This window comes from Aquarana catesbeiana, linkage group LG05 (assembly GCF_042186555.1).
Source record: "Aquarana catesbeiana isolate 2022-GZ linkage group LG05, ASM4218655v1, whole genome shotgun sequence".
Classification (NCBI taxonomy): domain Eukaryota; kingdom Metazoa; phylum Chordata; class Amphibia; order Anura; family Ranidae; genus Aquarana; species Aquarana catesbeiana.
Genome location: NC_133328.1, coordinates 494,129,895 through 494,144,733, shown reverse-complemented (window position 1 = coordinate 494,144,733; position 14,839 = coordinate 494,129,895). Strand labels below are relative to the sequence as shown.

At 42.2% G+C, this 14,839-nt stretch overlaps 1 protein-coding gene across 1 annotated transcript in view; it reads right to left on the bottom strand.

Moving 5' to 3' along the window:
* LOC141145139 (meprin A subunit beta-like) overlaps positions 1 to 14,839 on the bottom strand; it is an 89,794-nt gene that overhangs the window by 49,732 nt on the left and 25,223 nt on the right. The window contains exons 6-7 of the mRNA XM_073631523.1: positions 7,009 to 7,126; positions 2,347 to 2,525 (exon numbers count right to left, since the gene is read on the bottom strand). Of these exons, the coding sequence (XP_073487624.1) occupies positions 2,347 to 2,525; positions 7,009 to 7,126 (297 nt within the window). The remainder of the gene's footprint in view (positions 1 to 2,346; positions 2,526 to 7,008; positions 7,127 to 14,839) is intronic.

Below are 14,839 nucleotides of genomic sequence, written 5' to 3'. Positions count from 1 at the left end.
ATACTAGATTAACTTTAGAAAAATAATTTTTAGTTAAGATCTTTTTTTGTTTGTTATAAGCTATAGCTGCATCCCGAGGTTTACATATTTGTATGTTTCTAATGCCCCGTACACACGGTCGGATTTTCCGATGGAAAATGTCCGATCGGAGCGTGTTGTCGGAAATTTCGACCGTGTGTGGGCTCCATCGGACATTTTCCATCGGATTTTCCGACACACAAAGTTGGAGAGCAGGAGATAAAATTTTCCGACAACAAAATCCGTTGTCGGAAATTCCGATCGTGTGTACACAAATCCGACGGACAAAGTGCCACGCATGCTCAGAATAAATAAAGAGATGAAAGCTATTGGCCACTGCCCCGTTTATAGTCCCGACGTACATGTTTTACGTCACCGCGTTTAAAACGATCGGATTTTCCGACAACTTTGTGTGACCGTGTGTTTGCAAGACAAGTTTGAGCCAACATCCGTCGGAAAAAATCCTAGGATTTTGTTGTCGGAATGTCCGAACAAAGTCCGACCGTGTGTACGGGGCATAAGTGTTTATATTACGCTAATTCACAATGTTTTATAGCTCTTTGTTTAATGTTTCATGTGAATAAATTGTATTGGTCTGGCAATGAGAGTTAATTAAGTTGCAGATTTTGATTTCTGCTAGTTGCTGGTTTAAATTGTGTCTATATATATTTTTTTTAACAAATGAAACCACCAAGCTCCTCATTCACTCCCTTGTTATCTCTCGCCTTGACTATTGCAACTCCCTTCTCATTGGCCTACCGCTCCATAGGCTATCCCCTCTTCAGTCTATCATGAATGCTGCTGCCAGACTTATCCACCTTACCAACCGCTCAGTGTCTGCCAACCCTCTACTTCAATCCCTACACTGGCTCCCAATCACCCAGCGAATTAAATTCAAAATTCTAACCACAACATACAAAGCCATTCACAACTCTGCCCCAAGCTACATCACTAATCTTGTCTCCAAATATCACCCAAATCGTCCTCTCCGCTCTTCTCAAGACCTCCTGCTTTCAAGCTCTCTCATCTCCTCCTCCCATGCTCGTCTCCAGGATTTCTCCAGAGCCTCTCCCATCCTCTGGAACTCGCTACCTCCATCTATCCGGCTAGCCCCTACTCTTGCTACCTTCAGGCAATCCCTGAAAACTCATCTCTTCAGGAAAGCCTATCACGTCTCCAACTAATCTCCCACCACTTCCACCAGCTCATTCCCCACAGTTACAACCTTTTGTACCACCTGCCCCACCCTATTAGATTGTAAGCTCTTCTGAGCAGGGCCCTCTTAATCCTATTGTATTGTATTGTATTATATTATAACTGTATTGTCTCCCTTTTATATTGTAAAGCGCTGCGTAAACTGTTGGCGCTATATAAATCCTGAATAATAATAATAATAATAATAATAATATCGTTTGGCTAAGTGTTCTGGTTTTTATATCGATATGTCTTTTTCCTGATAATGGAATGGTGCATCATTTTGAAATTAAAAGTTGAAGTAAAGAAAGGAAGAGTAAAAATATTAATTCCTGAATGTTTTCACTTGCTGGTTCAACATTATCTGGATGGGTGAAACACAAAAAAAGGACTTGATGGCTGCACTCCTGTGCAATTCACTTTATTCTCGGTTTCATGTATAGCACTCCTGTGCAATTCACTTTATTCTCAGTTTCATGTATAGCACAGTGGTGAACTACAATAAACAGCTTTCGCGTTTCACACCAATGTTGGGTGCCAATGTTGGGAGCTATGATTAAGCACCCAACATTGGTGTGAAACGCATCAGATGTTTATTGTAGTTCACCACTGTGCTATACATGAAACTGAGAATAAAGTGAATTGCACAGGAGTGCGGCTATCAAATCCATTTTTTGTGTTTCATATATCTGCAAGGACCACGCCCACTATACGGGATAGAGGTTTGGAACAGTAGAGTGAGTGATTCAGCACTTGAGCGATGCATATGCTTCTATTAGCTGAATGGGCTTTTGTATACTACTGAGAGGAACCAATGTGGGGGAACCTGGAACTAATCCGTGTGCTAACAGCCCACTGATTCACTGCCATATAACAAGCTGTTGCTGTTTACAGGTATGTATTTTAACAGCCATCACAAAAATCCTTAGGCTTTTTTTTTCTGTTTCAGTTGTTACCAGAACAAGAGGTGAGGGTAAGCCATTCAATGGTGAAACTTTCTGATGAAAATTGTCTTGGATTCAATTTCAAGCTCACATTTCGGTACTTTACCCTCATTTTCTTTTGCGTCGTTGTCCTAACCTATTTCACTAACAAATAGACATACATATATCTAAATCACATATATCAGTTTACCAGACTGGATATTTTCCCACACAATGGTCACATAGTCATCGCGGTCAGATCGGGATTGCTCATGATGAAATCCCAAAGCATGGAGGAACTCATGCTGAACTGTTTCAACCATATCACATCCCAATCCAATAGAAAGCAGTTGTTTTTCCCGTTGCAGGTTTCCAACATATGAATAGCATCTAAAATAGAAAATGGTATTAACACAATTGGCTTGAGTTACTGAAAATTATTAAGAAAAGCATTTTATGCAAAACTAATTAGGTGTTTAGGAGTGATACTTAAAGTACATTTAAACGCACATATATTTTGCCATGTTAATGTAAACTCAGAAGCCATTTTTTAAAAAATGTTTAGATCGGCATTGGTAATTAATCCCTTGAAGCTGGCGCCTCCTGGCCCTTTAAGGGGTTTATGATCATGTGCCCGCCGTGATTGGTCATCGCAGCAGTCACATGATCGGAAAGCTCCAGATCGCAGGCAGCAATCATGAGCTTTCCATAAGCCGCCGGTAACTGTGCTGGGAGCACGCAGGGCGCACAGCTGTATTCTACCAATTCACACAAACATGCAACCACTCTGTGCCAAGGCCCACCTGCCGAAAGGCTGTATATTTGTGTGCGGCCAGTACCAAAGGGTTGAAATAATACAATGGGATCCTGCCAAAAAGGTCTTTGTTACATCAACTTCCTGTTATAGGGTGATAACACTCTGTCCCTATTTTCAAGTTATGCTACTTCGTCGCCACCAAATTACAAGGACTTCTGAGGGGAAGCTGTTATAAAACAAATGTCATATAGGTATTCTCCACTGCTGTTACCATCAAGCCTTGAGAAATGTTATTTCTGCCTGCAAACAGAAAGAACCTGTAAAGTGGCTGCAGGAGTTCAGCAACACAGATAGGATGAAACGTTGTAAAGAAATATTTTATTAAAAACAGTTAAATAAAAAAGTGTTTATCATACACTGGACTTTATGATATTTACTACTTTCTGAAAATTTGGTTTGTTGGTGCCTGTAGCCAGGTGGTAATAAGGCACCTAAAATAGTATAACTGTGACAAGTCCCACGGAGTATATGGAAATTGCAATGTTTGGAAAAATTGACTTTGAAGGCACGTATAAAAAAAAATCAAAATTATTTTATTAATGTACATATATTACAATACATATATAGCGTTAAACATAAAAGTGGGACTAATTGTGGTTCCCCTATTATAAGAACCGGATATCGTTTCCTGTGTGACAATGCTGAAATTGCGTCCACACATAGGTATCCTCTCAGTTGGGGTTCCACTTGTCCACTTGTATATCGTTACTAAAAACATTTTTCTAAATAGAAATATTCAAGCTCCTGAAGAAGCGATGGCCCTAGTCGCGAAACATGTAGAGCAGAAGTGTTTTTAATCTACAAGTGAAATACCATTTTTTTTTAATGGGATGTGTGTAAATATTGTTGAGTGTGTAAATGTATTAACAAACAAACCAAAAAAGTTTAAATATTAATAATTAATAAAATAGAAACAAACAAAAAAAATCAGTAGGAAAATAATAGTCGAAGAGAGAAGAAAAGTAAGAAATTAGTTTACTCCAATCAGCCCTAATTTACAGTTAATAAGGGGTTAAACAGAGAAACATTTTATTTAAAAAAACCCAAAAAAACACTTTTTATTTACTTGTCGACTTGTCTTTCGACCGCCTGTCCATTTACACCCGACTGCCATCCAGTCGGCCAGATGGATTGGGAACGGATCACCATCCGTCTGTTTTTAGCTGATAGGATCGTTGGCAACGTATCAACGGTCGTATCGTATCAACGGACACATGTCCATTGATACAAGCCACTCCATAGAGGAGACTGGAGGATCTGATCCTCCAGTCTCCTCTATTGGTGCACTAGTCTGAAAGGGCCCTAAGAAGAAGTCGGTATACTGGGAGAGGAGGTCCCAGAAGTAGGGCAGAAACACTGGACTTTTTTTACACACACCTAGTGTACAATGATGACAGATTTTTTGGACATGTGTAGCACACCCAAAGTCTGCAACAATTTTTTTATTATTTAATGTGTAAGTATATCCATTTTTATTGATGTTTTATATCTTTTTTTTATTAACATTTTATACAATCTGTATTTTAGAAATAAACATTAATACATGATAAAGCATTCCCAGAGCACTATGGGATCACTGAAAGACATACCAACAGTAGCTGCCTGCCCTGAAGTTTGCTCTGTTCAAATTAATTCTTGATAGATCCCGGTTATAAGAGATGAGTCATTACAATGAGACATTCACTATGTAAGTACTGTAGCTGGAGTTAATGAATTGTATAAATAAGCCTAGGTTCACACCTTTGTGTTTTTGTGGCCCGCGTTTGGGAAGGCACGGCATCCCATTCATTTGACTGGGCTGCCATTCCTGCATTTCCTATAGGAAAAGGTGCATACACACAGCCCGCAGGGAAATTGCATGGTCAGAGTTCCATGAATTCATAAAACCATTGTGGCCAGCAAAACAGCAGAGAGCCTAAAGAGTAGCCTAAAGAGTAGCTCACTATGTCGGCTTCTCTGTCTTGCATCCACCCCTGGGACAAGGGGTGGGCACGGGAGCAGCTGTCCTGGGCACTGTGCTATCATGTGTGGTGCCGGGGTGCACCGAGGAGATTGGGGGAGAGGGGGATTTGTGTTGGGTGGGGTAATTTGGAGGGCAGAAGTGAGTAAAAATTGTTCTAGGAGGGGAAATTTGGGGGGGGGGGGGGAATCTATAAGGAGCATGGAGCACATATTTCAAGAGCACCTGTCACTTTTTTCAGTTTTATTTATTTTTTAATTTTTAATTTTAAATCTTTTATTTTTTGGAATGAAATATGGACTATTTATGATCACAGTGTTTATATATTTGTATCTCTTTGCATGAAATTGATGCACATGAACATTGTTTTTGAAGACCACCAGTCACTTTAAATAGGGTTTTATTTATTTATGCATTCACAGTAATGTCTTATGGATCATTTATGAATACAGTAAATATATATACATATTTCTGCTTGTATGAAATTGATGTATATGAGCAAAACTGAGGTACAATTTTGAACAGCACTTGTCACTCAGAGAAGGGGTTCATTATATTATATATGTAGATATTTTTACTGCATGTGCATTGCTAGTACTTGCACACACTTGGATTTGCACTAAGCACATGACAATTTAAACAATAGGATATATAGAGTGTCACATAGGGGTATGTAATAGTGCACCCCAACAGTGCCACACCTACCTCCCCTCATTTATTATTTACATCCCGCTTAGGTGGCTGTACTGGTAGAGGCAGCAGTTCTCTTTTTCTCTCCATTTCCATTTATTTCCGTAAACGCAGGGCCACCAACACATTTTTTCGTAATACCTTCTTAGGTTACAAAGTTGGGAGGTATGCTTGAGAAATTCCCAGCCCAACTCACCAACCAGTCTGCTTACCAACCGAATTAACCTATCTAACAGTGTGTGTTAAAAACAGGGGTTTAGTCAGCACACATTTGCAAACGCATGCGTAAGCTGCAAGGCCTCTTCACGGCACCCTGTGTTACCTGCAGTCCTAACTCCTGTAAATTTATCAGAGTCTCTACAGTGGGAGCACATGCATTCTAATGGATATATGGAGGGCAAGTGTGCCTGGAGGTAGCCCAATCCTCCTTAAAGGCACAGGGGCACATTGGACACCCAGCACATAGCACAATGGCAGCAAAGGTGCCCAGTGTGTCCCTTCACCATTACATCAGTAACAAACAAAATGGCCCCTGCCCCACCTTTAACTGGCCTTCACAGCAAGGAGCACATGGAAGGGCAACTCATGCAAGACAAAACCAGAGAAATTCCCAGCTCAACTCACCAACCAGTCTGTTTACCAACCAAATGAACCTGTCTAACAGTATGCGTTAAAAACATTAAACATTTCTCTGGTTTTGTCTTGCATGTGTTGCCCTTCCATGTGCTCCTTGCTGTGAAGTCCAGTTATAGGTGTCGGCAGGGGGCCATTTTGTTTGTTACTGGTATGCTTTTGTTGCCTATTAAACATAAAAACACTGAACAAAAACCCAACAGGTTATATCCCTCACAACACTAGTGCTTCTCCCAAATGTGGATTTGAGCACTATCCTGGGTGAAATCGTGTCATGATTGCACAGAAAACATTTGTATGACACAACACACTTGTCCCTTGTATTCTATTGCCAACTGCTCAATCCTTATTAAGTCAACAAGCAAATGTAAAATTAATTCTGAAATCCACTCAATAAGTCAAGTTCTTAGGTTTGCTGTTGTATAGAAAGCTCTACAAAGAAAGTTTCTATATATAGCAGGGACATAAACTGAGAAGCAGCAAACGTCACCCGGGCCCTGTTTTTAGAGGCAAAGGTATGTTGCTGAACCAATAATGTGCTTTTCAGTTATTGCACCAATAAAAGCAACATACTAATCTGTTATGGATAATGCACATGTTCATGCTCACAAATGTATTACTGTGTAAGGTTGGAGTATTTAACAATAAGAGGGTATCAATGGAGCTCTGGTTCATGATCTTTATTTGAACTTTGTGGATTCAGCTATTCTTCTGGCAAATGGAATAAAACATACAGTATATCTATATTGTTTGTATGTTTAATTATGACTTACCCTTCTCCTTGAAATACAGAAATATAGTTCTTTTCTCCGGCCCATGGCTTAAAATCAATGCATGTTTTCAGCCTGTAGCGTTCAAATGCTTGCAGAATAACACCCTTGGCATTCATTTCTTCCTTGTAAAAAATGCACACAGATGGTTATGGTACACAGGCTATTTAACTGCTAAATCTCAAAATAGGAAATCATAACAATTGAAGTGTTACTAAACCTAGGACCCTGCATTCACTATATCCTTTTTATACAATGAGCAGGATTAACTCCTTAGATTCCACAGTAAGTATAACAAGCATGCTCTACTTCATATACAGACTGATTTTATTGTTGTGGGATTAGTAACACTTTAAAGTCTAACTGAGCTTTCAGTTTAAATCAGCTAAATACATGTAGTGGGCACCTACTTTCATGTAGGTGACCTTTTCTAAGTTTAAATGATAAAGTACAGTTTCAGGTAAAATTTAGGCAGGCTTGTACTAATATATCAGGCCTGGTTGTTTATTTTGGGAACTGGGAGTGTCAGTGTAGTGCACGGTGTGGCCACCTGTGCTTGGACCCAGAGATGCCTCCTCTTGCTTTCAATTAAATGATTTTGGAAGAGAGGTTGGACTTGGGATCTGAGTGACAGGCAGCTTGTAGGGGAGTTCTGGCCAATCATTAATTTGTTTGGCAGGAGGCGGAACTCTCATAAAAGCTGGGGTCACATGACAGAAGGGGGGAGTGGTGTTGGAGTTCCAGAAAGGGAGAGGCCGTAGAGAGAGGTTCCCCTGCGGGGAGCCAAGTGGAGCCCCCCCCCTACGGGGACACATGGAGGAGAGGAGTTGATGACACCGGACAGCATGTAGTCGCGGGTGTCACTGAACGCCCCTGTGGGGAAGGGAGTGTGCCAGACTGGAGAGAAGGGACAGAGAAACACTTATGGAAGAAGTAGCAACTAAGCAGACTACATCTGGGCAGTCGATTGTTTGTGAGTGGAACATGGACTATCGATCAAGTGAGTGAAAGCCCAGGGGAAGGGTACTACCAGAGGCTGAGGGATGTTGGTACGCAAATCAGCGAAAACAGGTGGTGATGGCCTGTGACTTTGGGTTCAACAATGACCCGGGATTCCAATCAGTCAGGCGGGAGGAATTATTCAGAGTAATCCCTTCTTTAGCTCAACTTGGAAGTACCATGCAGACGAGAAGTAGTGGTAAAAAGGTGGCGGTAAAGCTCCAATCACAAATAGAGATACAGACTGTTCTAAAAAGTTCTGCAGGTGAAGAAGTTATTCAGACTGACTCTTTACCCTATATTCTCTAGTAAATCTACTTCTGTCTTTCCCACTAAAGAAATCATTCAGAGTTTTTTCTTATAGTCCGCATTGTTCTAAGTCTTTGCATGAAAAGGAAAAAAATTTACAAAGCAATATAAGAGCATCTCAGAAAACCCTTCTCCTATCCCAGTTCACGTTATATCAATAAAAGCAAGAGAAAATTACAATATGGACTGTTTTCTATTTCTATGGGCTGCCATGGGCTAGATGGCAAATGTGAATTACAGATAGAACACACAAATTGCAGCTCCTTCGAGGGTAGTGCGCTACATACATTTCAGCTTTTATCAAAACATAGTGTACATAAAGTCTAATGCCGCGTACACACGAGCGGACTTTACAGCAGACTTTGCCCGGCGGACGGGATTTCGTCGGACAATTCGATTGTGTGTGGGCTCCAGCGGACTTTGTTTGCTCAAAAGTTGGACGGACTTAGATTTGAAACATGTTTTAAATCTATCCGTCGAACTCGAGTCCGGTCGAAAAGTCCGCTCGTCTGTATGCTAGTTCAACGGACAAAAAGCCATGCTAGGGCAGCTATTGGCTACTGGCTATGAACTTCCTTATTTTAGTCCGGTTGTACGTCATCACGTACGAATTCGACAGACTTTAGTGGATTGTGTGTAGGCAAGTCCGTTCATTCAGAAAGTCCGTCGTAAAGTACGTTGAAAAGTCCACCGGGCAAAGTCTGCCATAAAGTCCGACCGTGTGTACGCGGCATTACAGTTTTCTTTAGAAAGCAACCAAATACTAAGTAAAAAAAAAAACTATGCCTTGCCAGGGTGTAAAGAAGAACCTTTGCTTTCTGAAAGGAAGCAGTGGTCTCGCTGCAGAGGTCTGACCCACCCCTCAGACCTAAAGCTCTGCAATCAGCAAAGCTTGTGCTCCTTGCTGAAGGTCGGCTCTAGCTGTGTGAATCAGTAGGGGGCATGATGGGCCTTTGCAGAGAGACTTTTGCTTCCATGCAGAGAACAAGTATGCTATTCTGCAGTATGCTGGCAGGGGACAAGATATTCTGTTCTGTGTACACTGTGGCTACTTTTCTAAAGTCAGCTAATTGTAAGTATTAGTAAAACTTTTGTTTTGATGCACCAAAAATGTATTGAGCTAATTTAAGTGAACGTTCATTTGTACTGCCTTGATGCTTTGATGAAATATTATTGTTTATATTTGTACTGTAATGGTAATCTCCCCTGAGTTATGCAATCTTTAAGCCTCTTGCACTCTGGCACCTAAGCCCGTGCAATATACAGTAACTCCCTGTATTTTTCTCCTGCCTGGAAAGCCCAAGTGCTGCAGACAGCCACCCATAGACATGAATCCCTGTACATGACTATACTGGATTAAACACCAGTGTTTTCATAAACTGTTATGCACAAATTAAAAGGTTTAGGCCCCTTTCACACTAGGGCGGTGGGTGCATCAGCGGTAAAGTGCCGCTATTTCTAGCGGCGCTTTACCGTCAATTTCGCTGCGCTATTCGGCCGCTAGTGGGGCGCATTTACCCCCCGCTAGCGGCCGAGAAAGGGTTAAAACCACCGCAAAGCACTGCTGCAGCAGCCCTATGCCAGCGGTATAGCCGCGCTGCCCCATTGATTTCAATGGGCAGGAGCTGTGAAGGAACGGTATATACACCGCTCCTTCACCGCTCCAAAGATGCTGCTAGCAGGACTTTTTTTTAGCATCCTGCCAGCGCACCGCTCCAGTTTGGAAGCCCTCGGGGCTTTCACATTGGGGAGACAACAGCGGCTCTTTCAGGGCACTTTGCAGGCGCTATTTTTAGCGCTGTAGCGCCTGAAAAGCGTCCCAGTGTGAAAGGGGTCTTATTGTGAATGTTATTATTAGGGATGAGCCGAACACCCCCCGGTTCGGTTCGCACCAGAACTTGCGAACAGGCAAAAAATTTGTACGAACACACCAACAACTTTAAAGTCTATGGGACACGAACATGAAAAATCAAAAGTGCTAATTTTAAAGGCTTATATGCAAGTTATTGCCATAAAAAGTGTTTGGGGACCCGGTTCCTGCCCCAGGGGACTTTTATCAATGAAAAAAAAGTTTTAAAAATGTCAGTTTTTTCAGGAGCAGTGATTTTAATAATGCTTAAAGTGAAGCAATAAAAAAAAAATGGCGTAGGGGTCCCCCCAAAATCCATACAAGGCCCCTCAGGTCTGGTATGGATTTTAAGGGGTACCCCGAGCCAAAATGTAAAAAAAATGGCATAGAGGTCCCCCCCAAATCCATACCAGACCCTTATCTGAGCACGCAACCTGACAGGCCGCAGGAAAAGGGTGGGGGCGAGAGAGAGCACCCCCCCTCCTGAACCGTACCAGGCCACATGCCCTCAACATGGGGAGGATGCTCTGACATCACGTAACGTCAGAGGGGGCAGGGACACCCGTTCGTTTACGTCACCGAGTGGCCCTGCCCTCAGCTATATAACAGCTGTCATTGCAGAAAGCCTGCAGTCAGCAGGAGCCTCCCATGGAGGTGGAGTTTTTTCTGTTTTTTTCTCTCCGTCAGTCGGACGCTGTGATCAAAGATGAATGGACATCGCGGGTCAGTTTTTTTTTTTATTTCTTATAAAAGACTTGTCCCAAACTGTCTACTGTCATTTTTACCATTTGGCACTTTTTTTGATGAATGTGTATGAGTACAATGTACCCGATACCCATTCACACAGGGGGGTCGGGATCTGGGGCTCCCCTTGTTAAAGGGGGCTTTCAGATTCCGATAAGGCCCCCCGCCCACAGACCCCCACAACCACCGGGCAAGGGTTGTGGGGATGTTAGTGTCCCATAGACTTTAATGGCATTCCCCAGCTTTCGAATTTGCTGTGAACGGCGCATATTGTTCACTGTTCAGTCTTGGTCTTGGCCACTGTGCTGCAGCTCAGTTTAGGGGTCTTGGCAATCTTCTTATAGCCTAGACCATCTTTATGTAGAGCAACAATTCAAATCCTCAGAGAGTTATTTGCCATGAAGTGCCATGTAGAACTTCCAGTGACCAGTATGAGAGAGTGAGAGCGATAATACCAAATTTAACACACCTGCTCCCCATTCACACCTGAGACCTTGTAACACTAATGAGTCACATGACACTGGGGAGGGAAAATGGCTAATTGGGCCCAATTTGGACATTTACTCTTAGGGGTGTACTCACTGCCAGTGGTTTAGACATTAATGGCTGTGTGTTGAGTTATTTTGAGGGGAAAGCAAATTTACACTGTTATACAAGCTGTACACTCACTACTTTACATTGTAGCAAAGTGTAATTTCTTCAGTGTTGTCACATGAAAAGATATAATAAAATATTTACAAAAATGTGAGGGGTGTACTTACTCACTTTTGTGAGGTACTGTATATAGAGCACACAGAATCATCAGCTACAGGGGAACTACATGCTCCAGCAAAGAGAGAACCTACATATAATAAGCAAGTGGCTCTTCATGTTGGTGGCAGGAACAATGCTTATTTGCTAGGTTGGGGGGAGGGGGGAATGTGGAGTGGTGGGCCTGCAGTAGCTGCCCTACCTACCCCTAGCAGGAGGAATGGATTAATTATTTGTTAAGTCCTCATGTACACTGTTGCTGGTAAACTGACCTTTAGGAGCAGTTGGTAGTTTTTTCAGCAGCCCCAGAACTCTCCTCTATGTTATCTTATGAGTACATATACACATAGTTGTTTAGAGTCGTTTTTAGGCAGTTGAGTTTAGAAGCATGTTTTTGAAAGCAAAAAAATACATTCTGGACAGATGTTCAGAGGCATTTAAAATGCTAAATGCTTGTAACAGCGGGTAAACGCATCTAAACGTGTTTTCGATCATAGGCATTTTTAATGGGGAATCATTTTTGTCAGTTTGTAATGGTAAAAAATGATAGAGAGAGAGAAAGAGAGAGAGAGAGAGAGAGAGAGAGAGAGAAGAGAGAGAAGAGAAAGAGAGAGAACTGGTGGTGGGAGAAGACATAAGCGTAGAGAGAAGAACCGGAGGATGAAGACATTGCTGGAGGGAGAAGAAATCAGAAGGAGAAGAGATGCCGGAGCTGCTTTAATAAATTACATTATCAAAAACCCGTCTACTGTTTTGATTTTTGACACTTTTTTGGGGGTGAATGGGTAGGGGTACAATGTACCCCATACTCATTCACATAGGGTGGGGGGCCAGGATCTGGGGGCCCCCTTGTTAAAGGGGGCTTCCAGATTCCAATAAGCCCACACACTCCGAGAACCACCGGCCAGGGTTGTTGAGAAGAGGCCCTTGTCTCCATCAACATGGGGACAAGCTGCTTTGGGGTGGCGGCGCAGGGCTCCCCTGCCCCAAAGCAACCACACCCCCCATATTGAGGGCATGTGGCCTGGTATAGTCCGGGGGGGGCACCAGCTCGTCCCCTCCTTTCCTGGCCTGCCGCGCTGCGTGACCGAAGGGTCTTGTATAGTCTTAGGGGGAAATCCCAGGCCAATTTTTTTTTTTCCATTTTGGCGAGGGTTCCCCTTCAAGATCCTCAGTGCACAAGCCGCAATGCAAGTTGGGTCATCACGATTCGACTTGTGGTGAGACTTCTATTCAAATCAGTGGGTTCTCATAGGGAACCACTGATTTTGAATTTTAAAAAAAACGCTTAACGAGGCTTAACGCGGCTGTATCCAGCGTTAAGCCTCGTTTAGCAGCTTTTTATCAGCGTCAGACATTTTTACAGCTCTAACACTGGTCCTCAGAATGCGCTGGGGGTTTTTTTTTACAGCTTGAAAACGCCTATGGCACTTACAGCTCCTAAAAGCCTGTGTGTGCATGGACACATAGAATAACATGAAGAGGCCTTTTTAAGCTACAAAAAAAATGTTTGACGCTGCTAAAAGCAGCTGTAAAAATGCCCTGTGTGCATGAGGCCTAAGGGGTCTATTTATAAAAAATTTGTTGTATGAAGGTCAGAAACATTTGTGCAGCTTAAGCAAAATGTTACCATATTTGTTCAAATAGATTAACTTCTATAGCATCAGCTCTATCTAGTAGACAAAATGTGGTGTATTTTCCTGAAATACCTCCATGAGAAAATATACTGTACTTTGGCCACTAGATGGTGCTGATGATACATAAGTTAATCTATTCATAAACGAAATTTAGCTCAGTTTGCATGTTTCTGACATTCATGCAAAGAATGTTTTATAAATTGAGCCCTAAGTGTTGTGGTGGAACCCTGAGTTCTAATGTGCAAAGTAATTCCTTCCATCTTCTTTCTTTCAATTTTCTGTGTTTTTTTTTTAAACTAGAGATCCTGCCATTTTCCAGACTCCCAGTCCTATGGCGACAACACTCTCTTAGCAGCTCCCTAAGTAGAAGCAGCATTGTCACTCTAGGATGTTCTTTCCTATTGGACTTTAAAGTGGTTCTAAAGCCTCAGGGTTTTTCACCTTAATGCATTAAGGTGAAAGCCTTTCTGTGCTGCAGCCCCCCCCCCCCCCCTTTTCTTACCTGAGCCAGTTCCGATACAGAGATGTGCACGAGCGCAGCGGCTCTTGCCGCTTCCTCCCTCCTCATTAGGCAGATTGATAGCGGGAGCCTTTGGCTCCCACTGCTGTTAATAAATGCTGTGACATGGGAGTGGGGGCGGGGCCAAGCTGTCCACTCTGTGTCAATAGAGACTGGCAGTGCGGCTCGAAAATGGCTTTCCGTGAGGGCACCCATCGAAGAGGAGGGACCTGGAGTGCTGGTGGGGGACCTCAGAAGAAGAGGTCCGGGGCTGCTCTGTGCAAAAGCATTACACAGAGTAGGTAAGTATAGACATGTTTTTTTTATTTTAATGAAATAAAAATTGAAGGTTTAACCACTTAAGCTCTGGAATGACCAGGCCATTTTTTGCGATACGATACTGCATTACTTTAATTGACAATTGTGCGGTCGTGCAACGCTGTACCCAAATAAAATTTATGTCCCTTTTTCGTACAAATAGAGCTTTCTTTTAGTGGTATTTGATCACAAACAGACAAACAATTTTGAAAAAAAAACAATATTTTTTACTTTCTGCTATACAACATATCCAATATAAAAAATGTAAAAAATTAAATATCTTCATCACTTTAGGCCAATATGTATTCTGCTACATGTCTTTGGTAAAAAAAATCCCACTAAGAGGTTTGTGCAAAAGTTATAGCGTCTACAAACGATGGGATATATTATGGAATTTTTCTTTATTTTTTTTACTAGTAATGGCGGTGATTAGCGACTTATAGCAGGACTGCAATATTGTGGCGGTCAAATTGGACACTAAGTGACACTTTTTTAGGGACCAATGACACTAATACAGTTATCAGTGCTAAAATATGCACTGTTACTGTACTAATGACACTGGCAGAGAAGGGGTTAACATCAGGGGCGCTCAAAGGGTTAAATGTGTGCCTAGGGAGTGTTTACTAACTGTGGTGGAGGCACTTGTACTGTGGGAAGGCAGAGATCCGTGTTCCTGCTTAGCAGAACCACAAGATCACTACCTTCCCTTCTTACAGAACAGTGATATTC